Below are 22,320 nucleotides of genomic sequence, written 5' to 3' on the forward strand. Positions count from 1 at the left end.
ATGTTGGTTTGTCTACCGTTGAGTGAGAAAAAAAATTACATTAAGCTAATCATCTGGGGACCCCAGCAAAATAATTTGGGGACCCCACTTGGGGTCCCGACGCCAAGTTTGAGAACCACTGTGTTACTGTAATCATTTCTTTTTTTTTTTTTGAAGCGGTGAAAACCGCTTCCAATGAATGGCTTTGTGTGTATCACGCCCATATATGGTCATTTCAGTCCAGAATGAACAGGCTTTTTCAAAAACAGAATGTCCGTTTAATTACCATAATGGTGATCTCAGTCCAGAATGAATAGGCTTTTTCAAAAAGCAAAATGTCGATGTCCCTCCCGGTTAGATGAATGGATACTTTGAGGATTGGCCAAGCTTCACATGATAATTTGGCCTTCAGGGTTTAAAATATGTAGTAAGCCACAAATACATTCAGAATAGAGGTTTTATCTGTCCACCGCTTCACTTCGAACCGAGGTTTGATTTTTTTAATATAAATTACACTGGTAATGACCACCATCTCTGCCCCCCTCCCCCACTACAGGGCAGCGGTGGGCAGCCGGGCAAAGTGTCCCACCAGCAGCAGCAGGCGTCGTCCTCCCCGACCCTGCTGTCCAGCCCCAGCCAGAGCAGCTGGGAGACCAGGCCGCTCCCTGCTCCGTCCAGGCCCAAGGTCAACAGCATCCTCAACCTGTTTGGCCAGTGGCTCTTTGACGCCGCCCTGGTGCACTGTAAGCTCCACAGCGGGCTCAGCCGAGACCCCAGCATGACCGGTAAGCACGTCAGCTACGGTGCCACAGCGCTTTTTAGACCGATAGTGTTGTTTGCATGTGTGCCGCTGGGTGTTTTGGTCGTTGTGGTCATTATTATTATGTGTTTTTGTGGAATTATGTACGTTCTACTTTGTGTTTGTGTGTGTGTGTGTATGTGTGAGTGAGTGTGTATTATTTATTATTATTTATAACTGTATGTTACGTGGGATATGCCTTCCTTTTTGGCTGGAAGTTTGGCACTTTGACATTTGTGAGAGTGAAGGGCATGGCTAGAAGTGGACTGGTATAAGATTTTTATAACGAATTTACGTGTGTCCAATATTTAAATCGATCTTAATGTGCTTAATGCATATGCATAGCATAGGCTGTAACTGTGTGTGGTTTACGTTCTCTATGGGAGAAAATCCCCAGAATCTGAAGTGAATGCAATTGATTTAAGTTATAACCTTACAGATGAGTTATTGACAATTAAATGACAGCACATGCCACTGTTGGAGTTAGCACCGTCTTAAGGATGATTCACGCTTAGTTGCACACTGAAAATAGCCGGTCTACAAGCTCACAGTCGCAGCATTGTGAGCTTTTAGATCAGCAATTTTTGGTGCTCAATGTGGCATGCAACCAAGTATTAATCAGTCATCACTTGTTCATTTTGTTTCTCTTTTGATGTAGTGTCTTGCATGCGTCCACCATGTCTGGATTATTTTCAACAGCTGTAGTGGTTTTAACGGTCATCCATTGAGGAGAATAAAAGAAAAGAAAAAAACAATTCATGTCTGATAGAAATTGCCCCCCAAACTATTGATCTGCTTTGATTTTGTGTCTCTCCACTATTTTTGTTATCTTGCAGCCTCTTTTATCCAAATTCTCCTTTCTTATAAATCTTGTAAGTAGGAACAGCGGCTTTTACTCTCACTTGATTCACAGTCGGTTCTTGACAAACTCCTTGCTTTTTTGTTTGTTTCTTTCTCCATAACCATTGCAGCCATACTTTTTAAATTTTTCATTTATTCATTTATTATGATTATTATTAGAGCCCACCCGCTATATCTGTCTGGTCGATATATCGGCCGTTATTTGCCGAAGTGTCCTGATGTTTAACCATTTCCATCCCGGCATCCTTACTTTGGGCATGTTATTATACTGTAGTTGAAACTTAATAAATAAATATGGCTTAAGTGGTTAAATAAAGTAGTTTTATAATGTACTTGTTCATTGTATAACAAGATTTTTATATATAGTGTAATATAATATACTTTATTTCATTTCATTCTTTTATTTTATCAACCAAAACTTATCTTTTATTTGTTTCCTTATAAGTTATACGTTAGAAACCTAAATCTGAGATTTTCAAATTGATTACAAAGTACTGTAGCACTTTATGATATCGGCCAGAACATCTGTAAGGACTCTACAACATCGGGATCTGGCATCGGTCGGGCTCTAATTTGTATTTTTAACCTGTACCCAACCCAAGCATTCACCAGCATTCTCTCAATGTACATAAATGGCGATGGCACGGAGTCTTAAGATCACTGACTCGTCACCCGTTTCGATCGTCACCAAGTCTGACTTCGCCACCATATAGTTTATCACCTTCATCACCATAATGCCAGCGTTTTCTTTGTTTGTTTGTTTTCTGTCTGTGCGGGGTGGGAGGATTACATGAATTGTTTTTGTTGTTCCATGATGCATTGTCAATCCGTATTGTTTCTGTTTGGATTTAATTGGTTTGGTGCCTCGATGCATGAAGTGAATGGTCGTTGGCTCGAGTGACAGTGACGTTTATCGCTACAGTAAGGGTGCTGACACAGGGATTTTGCATTGTGGTCCTTTTTACAGCTTGGAATGACAGTGCCATGTTTAAGCTCCTCCACCAACACTTTCTCACACATTATGTCAGAGATAGCTCTAGCACTTTTGTGACAAAGTCTTTGTGTCAGAGGTCCCTTCTTTGTATGCCTGCCATTGGTGTGTGTGCTCAGACATCAAATCCATTTTTAATCTTATTTGTGTACTTTTTTCTTTTTGACTTTTTAAGTCTGCTTCATGGTCTCTTTATAATTTATTTCACTTTCAGTTTTTTTTTTAAACTGTGTGTTTTTGGTTGCAGTGTGCATAAAATAAGAGTTAAGATATGTTTGCCTATTTTATTATTTTCGCACTCATGCATGTTTAGGATGACCAGATTTTCCGTTCAGTTCCTTTTCGGTCTCGTTTCATACTCCTTTGGTGCTATTTCCCACAGCCATAGCTACTCAGGTGGGTCTGGAGCTGCGGAGGAAGGGCTCCCAGATGTCCACAGACTCCATGGCCTCCAACCCCTTGTTTGATGCCAACGAGTTCCCAGAGAGCTACGAGGCAGGACGAGCAGAAGCCTGCGGGACGCTCTGCCGCATCTTCTGCAGCAAGAAAACCGGGGAAGAAATTCTGCCCGTCTACCTGTCCAGGTAACGTGGTCCAGCCTTTTGTTTTTCTATTAAGCCATTCAGAACGGGTACACGTCATTGTGTATCATTATTTTATGCTTTAACTATTGAAAAATAGCAGATATACAAGCTCACAGCGCGGCACCGAGTGCCGCGCTGCGAGCTTGTAGATCTGCTATTTTTGAAAAATCATGACAATTAGAAGACCCGATTCTATAAGTGTCTTTTGAATCCTTCTAAGGTCTTTTGAAAAACGTATGTTTCTATGTCGGCAATCTGGCCAGCCATCGTCAAAGAAAAGGTCTTTTTCACTTAACTGGAGCCCAGTTAGTCTGTTCTTGAGAGACTACTATGTCAGTGGTTCTCAAACCTTTTCATGTCAAGGACCCCCAAAATGATATGTATTTGGCCACAGACCCGCATCTCAAAATATTTAGTTCCAGGGACCACCCAGAAGCAAAATTTGAGTTACAAACGTTCGCTTTGAAAATACATATATTCAAAGATTTGCACACATTTTCACGACTGCTAGTTTTCACTGGTTAAAGCATTCAATAATTCTAGGCCTAAATGGGTTAAGAATAAATGTAGAGGCCCGGGCGGCTGGTGAGTGGTCCGGGCACCTAGGCTGACCGATGCAGCACCGGGAGCAGGTTCGAATCCTGGTCCCAACAACCTTTGCTTCGTGTCACTCCCCTTCTCTCTCTCTCTCTCCCCATTTCCTGTCAGCCTACTGTAATCTAATCTATCAATAAAGGCAAAAGCCATTAAATAAATAAAAGTTTTTCACATCCTCTCTTGAATATAATAATAAGAATAAGAATACAAAGCATAATTGTTTAAATCATTGCCAAATCTAGTTTTATAAATAAGCCTCCTTGCTCATTGTGTGCTGTGCCATCCTTTGCTCACGCCATTGATCAACTTCTCTGCATGTGGAGGCCATAGGTATCAGGTGTGACAGGAGACAATGGCAGCAGTTTGAAACTTTGAATTCAATTCATTTCAAACAGATTTTAATTGAACTCAAAAAACGACACATTGGGACGCATTTTCTGACATTTGTATACATTACAGTGTAGGTTTTCAATGTACAGTACTTTTTTACAAAAGGCCCCACTGGTGCACTGTTTGTATTCCCAATGCGGACTAAAGAGGTGTTCGTGTCTTGGTGCAGGTTCTACATGGTCCTGATTCAGGGTCTCCAGATCTCTGACTTCATCTGCAGACCAGTGCTGGCGTCCATTATCCTCAACTCTTCTTCCCTATTCTGCTCAGACTTGAAGGGCATCAACGTAGTGGTGCCATATTTCATTGCTGCCCTGGAGACCATTCTTCCGGACAGGTACAATTAAAAAGTTACCCAACACATACAGATTCTATTAAGCATAAGCTATCCACAGGGATTTCTGTCCTGAGGAGTCCCTAGGGGCTATTTATGAGATCAATGATGAGATTTGCTAAAAAAATAATAAAGGGAGTGGGGGGGTGTAGCCATGGCCGCGATGTTAATAACATGACCGAAATCGTCAAAATGCAGCATAATACTTGCTAGTCAAGTCAAGTGATCACACCAAGTCAAGGTCCAAGCGTTAGCCATAGCCTCAGCTAGCTTAGCTTTTAGCCCTGGTGTGTGGCTGTGTTGTGTGCATGACGTGCAGATGTGCAAGCTCATAATGTGTCACTTCGTGACTCAAAGTACTACGGATTTCAACGGTGAAGTTATGGAATTAGCTCTGTATGGATTGCAGTGTCCAAAAGATGAAATCACAGGAATAATGGAAGTCACTGGAGTTTTCACCATGTAAACAGCAGGTACGCTATCTAAATATGTGTTTACAGGGAAGGCAGCAGTAATTGACAATAAACGGTTGCTTAAGTTCTCTTGCATTAAAATAAGCAACGGAACACTTGTTATGTTTGCAAAATGCAAATCAGAGATTCGGAGAGGTTCATTTTTCACTCACAAAGGTTCCATACTGGGACCGACGCAGCGTGTCATGATTTGTTCTCATGGCTGTACTAGGCAGAGTTTTGTCCACTACGTGGGCAGTGTTTCTCTCATAACATTACCCACGTGTGGTGGTTCAGTCAGCGACAATATGGAGCAGTTGGTTTAGTTGTGAATGAAGGCTCGTCTCGGACGTGCTTAGCACAGTCAAAAACAAATGGAGGTGGCCAGACTCTATACTAATGCAACTAACTAACTGCAGTATAGCATCCCCACCTTGTTTTAACATGGGTGGATTGTTATCTGTGGTTGGCTGGATGAAACATTTGACACAGGAAAGGTCCCTGATTTTTGTTGTTAGTGTGCAACAGAAAACTATGTTATGGCATCAATGGTAAAAAGACGCTTTTTCAAGCGGCGACGGGGGGGGGTTGCCAAACTGTAGATCAGCCATTTTCTGCAAAGAAAGAGTAAAGTGAAAACTGGGAAGGGGCCTAGTATAGATCCCTAGGGGACTCCAATTCGAGGTTGGTGCGACTATTTAAAGCTTCACGGTATGTAAATGTTTTCCAGGGAGCTGTCCAAGTTCAAGATGTATTTGAACCCCACGGATCTACGGAGAGCCTCCATCAACATCCTGCTGGCCATGCTGCCCCTGCCGCACCACTTTGGCAACATCAAATCTGAGGTAGGACTTTACTTCTTAAAGGACCTCATTTTCCGGTTGTTGGGGGATTAAGGCTACAATCCGAGAATTATTTGAATGATTAAAACAACTACTTTAGTGCAATAGTGGGGAGACTACTTCCAATCACTGCAGATGTTTTAAGAAATGTATAACCTGGTGATGGGTAGGACACCTACTGGTTGACAATGTCAAAAAAGTGATTTGAAGCAGACGACACCGTAAAGGGGTTTCCGGTCTAAATGGGTTTAACGGCAGTATCTGGTGTTTGTTTTAGGTTCTACTGGAGGGCAAGTACAGTGACGAGGACGGATGTCCTGACCAGCCTGTGTCCTTTCTGTCCCTGAGACTACGTCTGGTCAATGTCCTGATCGGAGCTCTGCAGACTGAGACGGACCCCAACAACACCCAGCTCATCCTTGGTAGCCATCTGCTTCTTCCACTCGTTCCTTGTACCCAGGCCTTTCACAATTATTACATAATCGTCTAATCAGAATTATTTACGATAATAGCAATTATTTTGTCATCGTTTCCATGTCGAACATTTTTCATACATTAAAAAAAGATAATAGAAATAGCAGATCTATTTCTGCTATATATATATATATATATATATATATATATATATATATATATATATATATATATATATATATAGAAATAGCACATCTATTTCTGCTATATATATATATATATATATATTCTTTTTTTTTTTTTTTTTTTTTTTTTTTTTTTTTTACTTTTTGTATAAAATGAATAAATATCATACAGTATGTCAGTCATTTCTTTGTATATTTCAGCTATTTGTCATATTTGCCCTGGGCAATCTTTTATTATGAAGCCTGAAAGGCCTAACAGAAATGTATTTTAATTCATATAGGTATGGTCCAATGTTCAATGGTAAAAAGCATCAGCCCTATAGTGTTGTACCTCTGTCCATTAGTTGTGTTTCTACTCTTAGTGCTTTCTTGTTTCTTTCCACGTCAGGTGCAATGCTCAATATTGTGCAAGACTCTGCACTGCTGGAGTCCATAGGTGCCCAAACTGAAACCGTAAGTCTGGTTTTATTGATGGATAGTCGGTTTTGTTCTGACTGTAGTATAGGCAAATCCAATTTGTTTCTTAAACTAGCCCTTACCCGTTCAAAGATATGAGCTCCAAAATGATGTGCAGTGTGTGGGTTATGAGATGTGCACTGTGCATACAGTATATGAGGGATGGAAAGTAACTTTAACTGGTGCTTGCATGATGTAGGAGCATCAATGTAAGAAACCCGTTTCGTTTAATGGCTACAGAGATACTGTTCCCCCCCCCCCCCCCCCCCCAGCCCGCCCGCCCACCCGCCTGCACACACACCCGCCTGCCTGCACACACACACACACACACACACACACTGAACAACAGCGCCCCTCCCTTAACATGTGTGGTCACAAAAGGTACTGTAGGCTAAATAGATATAGATACACCATAAAAATGCTATTATACAGCATACGATTTGTGAAAGTGACAAACGGGCTTCACAGTTATGTCAGGTGTGTTCATATGCTGATGGTGATGCGATTTCAGATCAATTGCTCCAGCCACTGAGGAGAAACGCTGAGACAGACAGACAGACACTCAGACATCTCCAAAATTATATGTTAGATATGACTGTCCATATCGGTATGAGTGATCAGATTCAGACATTGTCGCCCTATCTGCATTGGTTGCTCACATTACGACATAGGCATAAGTCATTTTGTACTTGTACTATACTTATACGACAGTGTTGCTCGGCGATAATAGAAGATCTACTACAACCTCACAACGCATGCAACAAGTTTTGAGCTTTGTGACCGGCTCTTTCCAGTCACCGTTGATTGATTGAAGTACAAATTGGAAGTACAAATTGGGCTTCAGTGTTGCAACTGAGACATCTTTAGAAATCTGATTTTCATAAAATGTAGTAGTTCAAATCTGATTCGGCACTTCTTGCTTGTTGACTATACGTAGATGAATAACATGTTAGTTCGTTTCTAGGTATGTTTTCCACTACTTGTTGTCCGGGTCATGTCATATAATATAATATACTGTAACATAGCCCATCTACAAGCTCACAACGTGTCGCAGCACGATACGTTGTGAGCTTGTACATTACTCTAATTTTGTACTTAATGTAATGCCTAATTTATAATTCTATTGCTAGCTGACAACCTTGAAGATCTGTTCTGGTCAGCAAGCGACACTGTCCTGCACTGGAGTACAAATTGAACTTAAGTTGCTCAGCATATTCATCTGAATGAAGTGGATGTCAATGTTTTGGCCTGTTTGTGGTTTCAGGGCAGTATAGACGGGGGCCAAACGACATTGAAAAGCCAAAGCCACAGCCGCACTAGTAGTGGCATCAGTTTTACCAGTGGGGGCAGCACCGAGGCCACAAGCCCAGAATCGGAGCGCCCCGCTCAGGCGCTGCTTCGAGACTACGGTAAGGAAACAAAGCTTAACCCATTTAGGCCTGAACACATTATGACGCAATATTTTATGCTTTAAATATAAAAAAATAGCAGATATACAAGCTCACAGCGCGGCACCGAGTGCCGCGCTGCGAGCTTGTAGATCTGCTATTTTTGAAAAATCTTGAAAATCTTTATTTTGACCTGATTCTATAAGTGTCTTTTGAATCCTTCTAAGATTTTTGTCAGCAATCTGGCCAGCCATCGTCAAAGAAAAGGTCCTTTTCACTTAACTGGAGCTCAGTTAGTCTGTTCTTGAGAGACTATGTCAGTGGTTCTCAAACCTTTTCATGTGAAGGACCCCCAAAATTATATTTATTTGGCCACGGACCCCCATTTCAAAATATCTAGTTCCAGGGACCACCCAGAAGCAAAATTTGAGTTACAGTACAAACGTTCGCAAGATTTGCACCCATTTTCACGACTTTTTCAAAAATAGCAGATCTACAAGCTCGCAGCGCGGCACTCGGTGCCGCGCTGTGAGCTTGTATATCTGCTATTTTTCACTGGTTAAAGCATTCAATAATTCTAGGCCTAAATGGGTTAAACAATTCAAGTCCTGGAGCATGAGGTTTATGTATCTAATGTTCAATATCTTCCTAATTCATTGGTGATTGGAATTAACGCTTGCTTATAACTCATACCGTACTTATATGCTTGAGTTTCACCATTATGGAACAAAAACATTGTCATTAATTGTACACTCACCCTTTCACTGAATAACACGATTGGCACCCTTCTGCATGTTTTATAGCAGTGGTGTCAAACTGCTGTCCCATGGGATGATTTGAGAAGATAAACTATATATTATAAAGAACTTATATATATTCAAATACAAATATGCATGTCCAGTTATCTATCTGTTGCCCCTGCTGCAGTGCACAGGCAACGCTGCCATTGTGTGATCATGTAAAGCAATGTGTTAGAATGTTAATCACTAAGCACTTAGGGCCTTATTGCCTTTTCTATTGCAATTTGTGAGAGCAGGACAGTGTTATGGATGTAGTAAGCAAACAAAAAATATTTTGACACTCATCTGTCTGAAAATAAAATTTGACATGGCTTAATACCCTACCACACGTAAATTGATTGGGCAGAGTCTCTGCAAAACGACTGCAACAGAATACGATCATACATTTGATGCTTGCTACTTTTCATAAGATTACACAAAATGAGTAAAGTGTAGCCCCTGATGTACCCTTCATTCTACTGTCGATGCTAAATTGTTAGTGACTGCATTCAAATGGTTCTTGTAACCATCAATAACTTTTGAGCACCATTCTGCCTTTTCTCACTTTTCTGATACCTTCAAAAAGTTATCTCTCAAACATGTGACAAAATGTCATGATCATGCCAGCTGCACCATGTCTTCATACAGTAAGTGAAGAAAATGTATGAAATAAAACTAATCAAATGAACACCTGTGTTTTGTTATAGCCAACGTGGTTAGAGTGGTGTACAGAGTTAAGAAGCGCTGGGTAAAATGTCTTTGTAGGTTATATCAAAGTGCTTTTTTTTTTTGCTGTGTTGCTGTGTCAATAATGAAACTAGGATAAACTGCTCTTCTACTTAGATTTTTGTTGCCGATTAATGGCAGCATCAACTTTTCTGGATGCCTTCACTATTATTCTTCAATCTTCATCATCAACATCCACACTTTTACTGCCTTTAAAGGTGGTGCAAGTGATATATTTTTGTGTAAAAAGAAAAAAACGAAATAAGTTATGTTTAAAAACTTATATTCCGATCAGTAATCATTGCTAGATAGTGTTCAGTAACGGGGGTCTCTCCAGCTCATAGGGGCCTTTTCCACCGGCAAAGAACCAGTTCTGGTTCTTTCTCCCGCCTATGGGATGAACCAGAGGTGAGCTTTTCCACCGAGAACCGGAGTTGGTTCCGAACCGTAAAAGTTGGTTCGGAACCGGAACCACAAAATCCTTGGTTTTTCCAGTGAACCACCATCTGAACTGGGGGACGATGGCTCTGGTTCAATCTGGTGGAAACGCAAGCCGGTTCGCAAGAACGAACCAAGTTTCCAAGAAAGTTGAACCGGCACTGGTTCTGGAACCAAAGTTCTTTTGGTGGAAAAGGCCCCTTAGTAAAAAGGAAATGCATTTTCAGGTCGGGATACCAATTTTATCCAATCAGGTAAGAGAACCCCACGGAGATAATGTATCTTTAACTTGACTTAACATCATTTTAATTTTGTAGTGTTCCAGTCACAATTTGTCTGCTCATTCTTTTTCCTTCGTCACTTCTAATTTCACTTGTTTATCCTGTATGAGCTTTCACTCATTGGATCACATTGACATTGCGACCTGAAATGTACTGTTTACTAAACCCTTGAGAGACGGGGGGAGACCCCTGTTACCGAAATGAACACCCCATAGCAATGAAGAGCTATTTAACACTTACTTTATATACCTTTATAGATCACTTACACCACTTTTAACCCATTCAGAATGGGTACACTATATTGTGTATCATTATCTTATGCTTTAACTATTGAAAAATAGCAGATATACAAGCTCACAGCGCGGCACCGAGTGCCACGCTGCGAGCTTGTTGATCTGCTATCTTTGAAAAATCGTGAAAATTTCAATTTTGACCCGATTCTATAAGTGTCTTTTGAATCCTTCTGAGGTTTTATGTTTCTATGTCAGCAATCTGGCCAGCCATCGTCAAAGAAAAGGTCATTTTCACTTAAATGGAGCTCAGTTTGTCTATTCTTGAGAGACTACTATGTCAGTGGTTCTCAAACCTTTTCATGTGAAGGACCCCCAAGATGATATTTATTTGGCCACGGACCCCCCATCTCAAAATATTTAGTTCCAGGGACCACCCAGAAGCAAAACATGAGTTACAAACTTCAGCTTGTATATCTGCTATTTTTCCACTGGTTAAAGCATTCAATAATTCTAGGCCTAAATGGGTTAAATGCATGATCGTTCTTAGCATGGAAACGATGCTGTGTGCATGGGGGTCTAGTCTGTCCTAATCCCCCAGCCTCTCTCTCTACTCTTCTCTGCGGTGGTTGGTATTTCGGGGTGTCATATGCTCTAGCTCTTGCAGACACAGCGGCAGGCCTGCTGGTCCGTAGCATCCACCTTGTCACCCAGAGGCTCAACTCCCAGTGGAGGCAGGACATGAGCATCTCACTGGCTGCCCTGGAACTTTTGGCTGGACTGGCCAAGGTAAGGCCTAAATGTTTGTTCGCCTGGAGATCGGTTCCTGTCAGCAAGCAACCCCATTGTGCAATGGTGTTTAACTCAGTCGGTGCCATATTTAAAGTGGGACCTCTTATATTGCCGTTTCGCCAACAAAGGGTTAAAAAAATAGTGTGCACGCTGGTGCAAACATTCGTGCACAGATCATGCACTATGCATGTGCATGCTTTTCACAGCTTTCAAACAAAAAAATCCGCTTGGAAATCCGTTCAGGCATTCAGGAGAAAGCAGCCCTTATGTTTTCTTCAAATGTAAACAAACATGGCTGCCATGTTTGAAAGATGTGGTTGGTATGGGGGTTAAACATGCAATTTCGCGATCGCGATCATGCCTAGTACAATTTTTTTTATTTTTTTTATTTTTTTAAAAAAGACGTCCAGAAGACGTCTGGCAGGGAGGTCCATAGTTAAAAAGACGTTTTTATTATAGAAACGTCTTTTTTTGGCAGGGTATGAGTTAAATGGGGCTTTAATCTATCCTACCTAGGTACAATGTTGATGAGAGCCCGAACTACTCTGTTATTTCAGTTTAGCCATTATTTGACTTTTTTTGATAACGGCAATCATGCCCACTGCTTTGTCCGGATTTTTTAACCCGGTTTCTTTATTTTGGGCGTGTTAACATTTGAATATTTTTATACGTTTTCAAATCTAGATCTACAAACTCATTCACTTTAATTTTCCTTTTTTTCTTCTCTATCTTCGGTTTGTGTGTATTTCATATTTACTTTTTTGCTGAACTTTGTATAACCAGCGTTGAATGTTGTTTTCACATATTGAAGTTTAATAGCAAAAATACAAAATTGATAATCTGCAAGTTCATAACCTGTCGCGAAGTGGTGAACTCTTAACTTTTGGCATGTGGCGCCGTCGTTTGACAAAGTATAAACCAGGTTTTAGAAAGTAACCACCTATTGTGTGTTCCCCAGGTAAAGGCAGGGGTAGACTCTGCAGACCGTAAGCGTGCGGTCAGCTCCATATGTGGCTACATTGTTTACCAGTGTAGCCGGCCCGCTCCTCTTCAATCTAGAGACCTCCACTCAATGATCGTAGCTGCCTTCCAGTTCCTGTGTGTCTGGCTCACAGAACATCCTGACATGCTGGATGAGAAGGTAATGAATCTTCAGCACAGCAAAGGTGGATACATGAAAAAATAAATAAAAGTTTGGAAAAGTTTTATCCAGTGAATGTATTGCTTTTTAATTGTACTTGTCCTACCGAGCTCTGTTTAAGTCGTAGGTTGTAGGCATAGCTATCATGACCTGAGGATGCTGTGGGGCAAAGCACATATTTATGATATACGGTTAAACGTATTGACACCCTATAAGTATTTAAGCATTTTTTGTCAATTAGGTTCCTCCCTCAATCTTCGGAAACCAATTATAGATAATAGAATATCAAAATATGTGTGATTCAACATAGTTTACGACATTAGCTCCAGAATCAGAGAGATGTATGTATTTGTAGTACAGACCTCTGGGTTCCTAAGGGGGTTCCAAATAGACCCTTACAGGTCTGTAACTATGAGAGAATACAAATGGAATCAAATTTGTCTCCATTTGTACCCTCTCAGAGTTCTGGGGTCCTTGAAACTAAAACAGTTTAAGAAGACAGTTTGAGAACCGCTGCTGTAGTATAAGGAAGGATATGAGGAGTGAATGTTTTGCGTGTTATCAGGATTGTCTGGTGGAGGTGCTGGAGATCGTGGAGCTGGGGATCTCGGGTAGCAAATCTCGGCAGGACCAGGAAGTGCGTCATAAAGGAGAGAAGGAGCACAACCCCGCCTCCATGAGGGTGAAGGACGCCGCTGAAGCCACGCTCTCCTGGTGAGATGCCATCAACATGACACTTCATTTAACTCTTGAGTGTACAGTTGCAGTGATTGTCAACCTTCTTAATTTCAAGTACCCCCAATTTGATATGCATTAGATTAGAACCACTAACCCCATTTGATATATAATTCAATCTTCATCTCTGGAACCCCGATTGATTTTGGGTCCATTTGATGCCATTTGCATACTCTTACAAACCAGAAGTGTCCATTGTGCGGCCCGGGGGCCGTATGCGGCCCGGGGGCCGTATGCGGCCCTTTGGTTCACTCTGACCGGCCCTTGTAGGGTTAATGGCAAATTACAAAATAAACACATTTTCTCATTTTACCTCATACATGGACTAAAGCTGCATTTCTTTTATTTTGACGTTTTTTATTCACCTACATATGGCAATGTGTACATCAGCATGTGTGTGTGATCACTGGATCGTTGTCTCAAAAACAAGCAAGTGGTCAGACTGGTCACAAGTCAAGACAACCTGCCCTTTAATGGCAAAAAGAAAAGTCGATGCCAAATGCTGGGTTTTCAACAAAAATTTGACTTGTTGGAGTATTTATTTAGTGAAGTCGGAGGTAAAGCTGTGTGTTTAGTTTGCGGGAAGCACATCTTGCGGGGAGCACTGCCTTTTGGCCCGGCCCTGCACAATATTTTCTGTTGTTCATGTGGCCCCATGGAAAATATAATTGCCCACCCCTGATTTAGACCCATGGTGGGTCATTGAGGTTACACTTGTAACCAAATAAAGGTCATTGCTCGTACCCCACCATCTATTTATACAAACAAAAAAACAAGAATGCATTAAAGTCATAGATTTCTTAATGCCAGCGATAGCACAATCAAAAATAACAGAAGTCTCATACATGTAGGTAGACATAATGACAAACATACAGTATACATGCACTACAAGTGAATGGTTAAATGTAATTCACATCGTCAAAGCTCTTTGGGAATCTCAGAGCGTGGCGGTCCTGGAACATTGGGAATATCTCGGGAATCTTGGGTCGTGGCGGTCAATGAGTTGAAATAATTGATTCAAATGGATGGTCTTGATTTAACGGTCTCACCCCTAACAGCATCATGCAGGTGCTGGGTGCGTTCCCCTCCCCCAGCGGGACAGCCTCGACCTGCAGCCTGCTCAACGAGGACACCCTCATCGGCTACGCCAGGCTCAGTGCCACCGGGGCCAGCAACTTCCGCTACTTTGTCCTGGACAACTCGGTCATCCTGGCCATGCTGGAGCAGCCGCTGGGCAATGAGCAGAGTGGGTTGCAACCGTTTGCCATTTTAAACAGTGTTTAATTGGGTCTACAGCTTTCTCCAGAAGCTGACCCTCATGCTGCTGTTTTTTCCGTCCTCGCAGACCCCAGTCCATCGGTGACCGTTCTGATCCGAGGGACGGCAGGGAGACATGCTTGGACCATACAGCTCTTCCATCAGCCCAGAGGGGCTCGGGCCACCCAGAGGGTGAGCTCTCATTCAACCACTTTTAAACACTGCTCTCCCAAATGTTTTCATTTTGTCTTGTGTAAATGTTTTTAAACAGTTTAGAAAATAAAACCGTGTGCCGCGAGACACTGTCTTCAGCTATTCAAAAACAGATGGTGTATTTTATATTTTTAGCTATTTGCCGAAAATGGCAGATCCTCCGGTTGCGACACCTTGTTAGCTTGAAGCTCTATTCATATCGGCAAGCAACACCATCATGTTACAGGATATAAATTAGGCATTAGAACCGGGATGACTGGAAGCGACGATGGAAGGCTCTGAGGCCACCTAGAGACATTAGCATGGACTAATGCATCATGGATGGTTGTAAAAGGAAATTGTGTGAAAGTGTGACATGTTGTTTTACACCACAGCAGGTGTTTGTTCCCGAGGGCCGACCGACACCCAATAACTCGGTGGGAATCAAGTACAACATTAAACAGAGGCCTTTCCCAGAGGAGGTGGACAAAATCCCCCTGGTCAAAGCTGACGTCAGCATCCCAGACCTGGACGACATCGTCAATAAGGAGGTGAGAGCACCTATAAACGTATAAACTCACTATGTGTCATTCTGCGATGCGCTGTGAGCTTATAGGTCAGCTATTTTTTGTGTGCTACACTGGATCACAACTAAGTATACTGTAAATCTGGCTTTATGGCTTGGAATTTTATGTTTGGCAAAAGTACCTGGTACTGGTTTTGGTATCACCCCCCAACTGAGGTGACCGTTGGCGATTCTAAAAGGTGACATGAATACACTGCAGACTGTTGAGAATCCTCACCAGTGCCTCATGATGGACTCTCCTGTTCGGCATGGGAGCTCCTGAATACTGTTAACAAACTTTTAAACTATTTAGTTGCGACCGGAGGTCGCACTTACTACAGAAAGCTGCTCGAGGTGTCCGTCTGTCCGTCTGTCCGTCACACACGTCACACGTCACACGTCACACTTTTGCCCTGCTCATATCTACGCAACCGTTGCCCCGATCCATGCCAGATTTTGCACACACACTCCTTACCTGCCAAACTACAACCTCCAAGGACCCCCGGAGCTCCAGGGACCCCCAGCTCCCTGGGGGACCCCCAAGTGTAAAAAATGAGCACATGTGCAAAAATTACCAAATGACCACCCCAACGGAGCTGCTCACGGGGAATTCCTGGGGACCACCCACTCCTGGTGCTCCAGAACGGATGCAAAAGTGGTGGCGCCCCCAGTGGAGGACCCCCTGCCACTGCAGCTCACATAAAATGCCGTAACTCTGGCTAGGAGCGTCCGGGAGAGCCGGGGCCAGTACCTATTCGTCCGCCAAGGCAACGCGGACACCCCACCCCTCATTTCTCACATGGCCCTCTTCTAGCGCCACCTACAGGCCGATTTTTAAAACACATTTTTGGCCACTGCTCCTACAGTTTTGGCCCTCAAATCACGAAAATCACTACACAGTATGTCTACACTCATCTCATCAACATGGATCAGGACGTTTTTGGAAGAAAAAATGTTTGCCCTATTTGTGGAGATAAGTGACCTACGGTCGCTTATCTCCCGATTAGGGAGTCTTACTGGTTTTAAACTATCTGAAATGAATCAATATTGATCAACTGCATGGCATATCTATTGCCTAAAATATTGGCTGAATTAGATTTTTTCCAGACAGTGTCCGCAGCAGCATAATTAGGATTGTTTAGCACTGTTTGGCTATCTCTGTGTCTGTGTGCTCAGAGCTAATCTCAACCTGTGCCAGGTTTCTTGTGCATGCTGCAGACAATAATTGCGACCGTAGGTCGCATTTACTACCAAAACCTCCACCGGCTGTCTGTCCGTCAGTGAGTCACACGTCACACGTCACACTTTTGCCCTGCTCATATCTCCACAACCGTTGCCCCCATCCATGCCAAATTTTGCACACACACTCCTTACCTGCCAAACTACAACCTCCAAGGACCCCCGGAGCTCCAGGGACCCCCAGGTCCCTGGGGGACCCCCAGGTGTAAAGAAATGTCCATCCGTGACTCACACGTCACACGTCACACTTTTGCCCTGCTCATATCTCCACAACCGTTGCCCCCATCCATGCCACATTTTGCACACACACTCCTTACCTGCCAAACTACAACCTCCAAGGACCCCCGGAGCTTCAGGGACCACCAGGTCCCTGGGGGACCCCCAGGTGTAAAAAATGACCAAATGTGCAAAAATGACCAAATGACCACCCCAACGGGGCTGCTCACGGGGAATTCCTGGGGACCACCCACTCCTGGTGCTCCAGAACGGATGCAAAAGTGGTGGCGCCCCCAGTGGAGGACCCCCTCAACTGCAGCTCACATAAAATGCCGTAACTCGGGCTAGGAGCGTCCGGGAGAGCCGGGGCCGGTACCTATTCGTCCGCCAAGGCAACGCGAAGACCCCACCCCTCATTTCTCACATTGCCCTCTTCTAGCGCCACCTTCAGGCCGATTTTTAAAACACATTTTTGGACACTGCTCTTACAGTTTTGGCCCTAAAATCACGCAAATCGCTACACAGTATGTCTACACTCATCCCATCAACACGCATCTGTCCCATATAGCGCCACCTTCAGGACGATTTTTAAAAACACATTTTTGGACACTGCTCCTACAGATTTTGCCCTAAAATCACGAAAATCACTACACAGTATGTCTACACTCATGTCATCAACATGGATCAGGAAGATTTTGGAAAAACTAATTTTTGCCCTATTTGTGGAGATAAGCGATTAGGGAGTCTTACTGGTACTGTAGTATATATGGTGTTCACTGTTCATTGTTCCTTGTGCTCTGCAGCTGGAGTTGCAGCATGAGCGGCTCTGCAGCATGATGGCAAAGCAGATCGAATATGAGAGCTCCCTGGAGCGTCACAGTGAAGACCTGTGGAGGTCCAAGCCTTTCCCGGACCCACAGACTGACTGCAAACCCCCAACGCCCTCGCAGGAGTTCCAGACTGCACGCCTCTTCCTCTCCCACTTTGGCTTCCTGTCCCTGGAAGCACTGAAGGTTTGCCATTGTGTTTTGTCTGTGTCTAATAATAATAATAATGGGACACAACACTGTTTAATGTACAATAAATTGTGTCGAGTTAAAAGTGGAATGCATCCATAGAGCGCATTTACAAGCCATTTTGACTGTAAATCATTGGACTTGGATGATTAAAATCAAGATATTTGATATTTTGGGATGACATGCCTAGACTATTCCTATAACTATTCCTTGTCATTATGGGCCAAAATGTTCACAATGTTTCAAAAGTAGAATACATTACAGCCCTGTTAGCTCACAACATGTTGCGACACTGGTGAAAAGTCATGGAAATGTTTTGCCTGACAGCGACAATATGGAGAATTTTGAATTGATGTACCGGGAATTGCTGTTTGCATCCACAGGAGCCCAACAACAGTCGTCTACCTCCTCATCTGATTGGCCTGGACTCGTCAGTGTCGGGGTTCTTTGATGATGTCAGCTACCTGGACCTGCTGCCCTGCCGGCCGTTTGACACCGTCTTCATCTTCTACGTCGGGGCTGGGCAGAAGAGCAGCCACGAGGTTTGAATGACATGGTTTACTTAACGCGGCACCACACTTTGGATTGATTCAAAAATGTGCTTGATTTCAATGCTGTCATTTTCATTCAACCACATAAAGCAATTGATGTGGTGAATAGATTCATCACCCTATCAGCCCATTAGTTGCTGCTGCTCTCTGCCAATTCGTAACCACACATAGGACATTTTACATGACGATTAATGGTCACTCAAATCATTTGGAGTAACGATTTAATTGTGTTTTTGTCGTTGATAATTACATTTCTGTTTGGCTTTTAGGCTTTGAAGTTGCACATGGCAGATATGACACATAACCTAAATACACAAAGAAATTACTGACAACTTAACTGACAACTTTCTACTTAAAAAATAACATTGATAGTGGAAATAGCCGATCTACAAGCTCACAACTGTAGATCTGCTATTTCCATTATTTCTGAAAATCTATGAAAATTTTTCAACATTCACGATTATGACAATATAATTGCGTACACGATTATGTAATAATTGTGACAGGCCTAACCGCACACTGTAAATGTTGGTTGATTTACTGTACATTCATGGCAGTTGGATCCATTCCAGAGGAACAAGCCACACAAGCCCAACTATTCAAACTACTACTGGAATGCACATTACAACTTGACTAAATGTTTCCACGGTGTTAAGAATGTGGCAAACGTGATGGCAAACTGGAATGCGGTGTAAAAATGACTGCATCTCAAACACAGATGGCAAACAGGCATTCATTTGTCAGCTGTGCGATGGATAGGCTAACTTGATATCTTGTTACTACAAGGTTCCCACGGTCATGAAATTCGGTCATTTGAAATTAGAAAAATATTTTTCCAGTACTGGAAAAGTTTTTAAATTGATCAAGGGTCCTGGAAGGTCCTGGAAAAAATTAATACCTCTGAAATGACAAAGTAAACACTTGCCAAATTGTCAAATATTAGAGGGAGAAAGTGTGAAAATAGCCGATCTGCTCACAACGCCTCGCGTTTGCGAGGCGTTGTGAGCATGTAGATCTGCTATTTTCACAATAAAACCGTGTTCAACTCTTAGTGCTCGTCAGGGTGCCGGAGTTCCCAGTTCAAATATGATTATTTCGGGGGTCACGGCCTGAAAAGGTTTAGAACCACTGGCATACACTACCTGTCTTTGGGCATTGCACATAGGAGTAAGCGACTTGTTATTGTGCTGAATTATTGTTATATAGTCTTGGAAATTGGGTTAAATATTCTGGAAAAGTTTTGGAAATGAATTGGTAAAAATGTGTGGGAACCCTGTTACTACCAATGTCCAGGTTTAGATTGAAGCAATAAGCCACAAGAGGCATGTGGTTACCTGGTATTTTATAACGGCTGAGAAGAGTTTTTTAATGGCAGTAAATGAGTTAGTGTTTTGCATGAATATGAATCCAAGATGGCCTTGCAATTTTCTTTTACTTGCCGTTTGTTGTGCCTCGGGCACAAACATTTTGAAAGACCACTGGGTTAGGTTACAGACTGGTACATGGTCCTGCTCTTGCCACTGCTACGACAGCATGTTTGAAGGAGTTTAGATGAGTATCACATCTGTCTTGGTTCTGGTCAGATTCTGAGGAATGTGGAGTCGTCGTCCAGTGTTCAGCCGCACTTCCTGGAGTTCCTGCTCTCCCTGGGCTGGCCTGTGGATGTGGGACGCCACCCTGGCTGGACTGGACACCTGGACACCAGTTGGTCCCTCAACTCCTGCTCGGACACTGATATACAACAAAAAGGTAAGTCATGAAGCCAATGGCAGCACATTATGGGGGAGTTGTACTTAACCCATAATGTTTTGATAAAATATTATTTAATGACCCAAAATATCTCAAATAAACGTTGACTTTGTTTGAATCAACTTGGCTTCCACAGAGGAAGCAACGACTCCAGAGGATACCGGAGGTTCAGTGTTTAATGGAGAAAAGAAGGTTCTCTACTATGCCGACGCTCTGACTGAGATCGCCTTTGTCGTTCCGTCGTTGAATGAGAATTCTGGTCAGTGTTCGACTTTTATATATTATAGAAGTATTGTGAAAACATTAGGGATGCGAAGATATACCGGTACGGATCGTAATCGCGATACAAACGTCCGCAATACGGTCGAATCGGTTCATTCAGTGTGTACCGGTACAATAGACGGCCGAAATCGTGATGGATCGTGCCGTGAGTGTCTGGATCGGTACATTCCGCGATTGTATCGGTTCTTCCATAATAGTATTTCATTCTATCCTGTGTTTCCGAGGCGCCATGAATGCACCATCATCAGCCGTTCGGTTCAGCCCCCTCCCCAAAAGCCAGTCTTTAACGCGAGCTGCTCTCGGACAGACGGACATCTGCACTCTGCATGCTTGCAACCAGGGAGACAGACAGCGAAATGCGAGTGAATCAACACAGACGAACTAGCAGCCCCACGGGTTAAAAAGATGATAGATTAGTACAGTACTTAGCTTTATAACATCCAAGTCCGCTGCGCTGATTGTTGTCACAGAGTAGCACAGGCTGATCGAGTGATATGTAATCAACAGCCGTTTCTTAGCGAATCTTCGACGGACAATTGATTGAGATCATCTTCTCTCTGCGCTATATTAACTGCACACACACAACAACAACAATGTTGCTGGGTGTTGTAGGACTACTGCTTGCGTTTAAAACAAAGTATTTGTCACTGTTCTACAACTTTCCTGTTGATGCAAGCAACTCTCTCACTTTCTCTGCTGCTAGTTCTGCTCTGGAAAAGAAGCCTAATTTATACATCGCAGTACAAAGGTGTTGCACCTAAAATAGCAGACCTACAAGCTCACAATGCGTCGTGGATGCGACGCGCTGTGAGCTTGTAGGTCTGTTTTAAAACATTTTGGCTATAAAAATTGCATAATCCTGGATTAAATATAATATAATATTATATTATATTATATTATATTATATTATATAAATACAAACCAGGGAGGGACTTTATTGTTTTTCAGGTCAAGGACCCCTTAGCTCAGACAGAGATCAAGCAGGGACCCTCGCTGTAGGCTATACTGTATCACACAAATATTTGGCAGGCCCCCTGTAATAACCCTGGATTGGGGTCCCTGACTCCCAGTTGAAGACATATAGGCCTACTAATAATGACATAGGCCTTCTATATGATTAGTTATCAAACACTTCTACAATAGCCAGCAGCTTTGTGTTCTCCCAGAATACTATATGTTGGGTTGTTAGACAGAGCCTAGTACTACAGTGAAACAATAAATTGCCTTGAATTTAAATTTCATAAATTTTTAGTCGCTATGTTTTGTACATTTTGGGATTTGGGCTTGAATCGTGGTGAATCGTGAATCGTATCGCATCGTATCGGGAACAGGGGTGGATCGTGATGTATCGTATCGTCAGGATTTCAATGTATCGCAATTATATCGTATCGCTGGCTGTGTATCGAGGTCCGTATCGTATCGCCTCAGTGGTCGAGATTCGCATCCCTAGAAAACATGGTGTACCAGGGCAGGGGTTCACAAATCTTTTCAGGCCGTGACTTCCCCAAATAATAATAAATAAAAAATAATAATTTGAACTGGGGACCCCCCACCATTACAAGCAGTTCCATTTGTAGTTCCGATATATCGCATCGCATTCGCATGGCATTGTGAGCTTATAGAACGCCTATTTACAAAAATATTGATTCTTGTATGATTTGACAAATGATTCATATTTATTACTTGTTTATTTGTTTATATATTATATTTATATAAAGTTGATTACTTTTGACGCAGTAATTGTCTTTCTTATTTATTAATTTATTCATTTTAGAGGTATTCAAAAGGTCTTAAGTGTCCTTAAATTGTATCTGTATACACTTAAACTGTAAGATATTTTGTTTACTGTTGAGTGAGAA

At 42.5% G+C, this 22,320-nt stretch overlaps 1 protein-coding gene across 2 annotated transcripts in view; it reads left to right on the forward strand.

The window, feature by feature from the left end:
* Positions 1-22,320, forward strand: part of ralgapb (Ral GTPase activating protein non-catalytic subunit beta) — a 41,135-nt gene that overhangs the window by 12,532 nt on the left and 6,283 nt on the right. Inside the window, exons 9-25 of one of the 2 annotated variants that reach the window (XM_080733133.1) lie at positions 536-764; positions 3,013-3,214; positions 4,371-4,538; positions 5,718-5,832; positions 6,107-6,251; positions 6,817-6,881; positions 8,149-8,293; positions 11,385-11,515; positions 12,477-12,659; positions 13,225-13,373; positions 14,453-14,640; positions 14,740-14,843; positions 15,239-15,394; positions 17,667-17,876; positions 18,263-18,421; positions 20,014-20,179; positions 20,316-20,438. In XM_080733133.1, the coding sequence (XP_080589259.1) occupies positions 536-764; positions 3,013-3,214; positions 4,371-4,538; positions 5,718-5,832; positions 6,107-6,251; positions 6,817-6,881; positions 8,149-8,293; positions 11,385-11,515; positions 12,477-12,659; positions 13,225-13,373; positions 14,453-14,640; positions 14,740-14,843; positions 15,239-15,394; positions 17,667-17,876; positions 18,263-18,421; positions 20,014-20,179; positions 20,316-20,438 (2,638 nt within the window). The remainder of the gene's footprint in view (positions 1-535; positions 765-3,012; positions 3,215-4,370; positions 4,539-5,717; positions 5,833-6,106; positions 6,252-6,816; positions 6,882-8,148; positions 8,294-11,384; positions 11,516-12,476; positions 12,660-13,224; positions 13,374-14,452; positions 14,641-14,739; positions 14,844-15,238; positions 15,395-17,666; positions 17,877-18,262; positions 18,422-20,013; positions 20,180-20,315; positions 20,439-22,320) is intronic. The other variant, XM_080733134.1, reaches the window with a different exon arrangement.

Source organism: Nannobrachium achirus, assembly GCF_963921795.1.
Source record: "Nannobrachium achirus genome assembly, chromosome: 9".
NCBI classification, from domain to species: Eukaryota; Metazoa; Chordata; class Actinopteri; order Myctophiformes; family Myctophidae; genus Nannobrachium; species Nannobrachium achirus.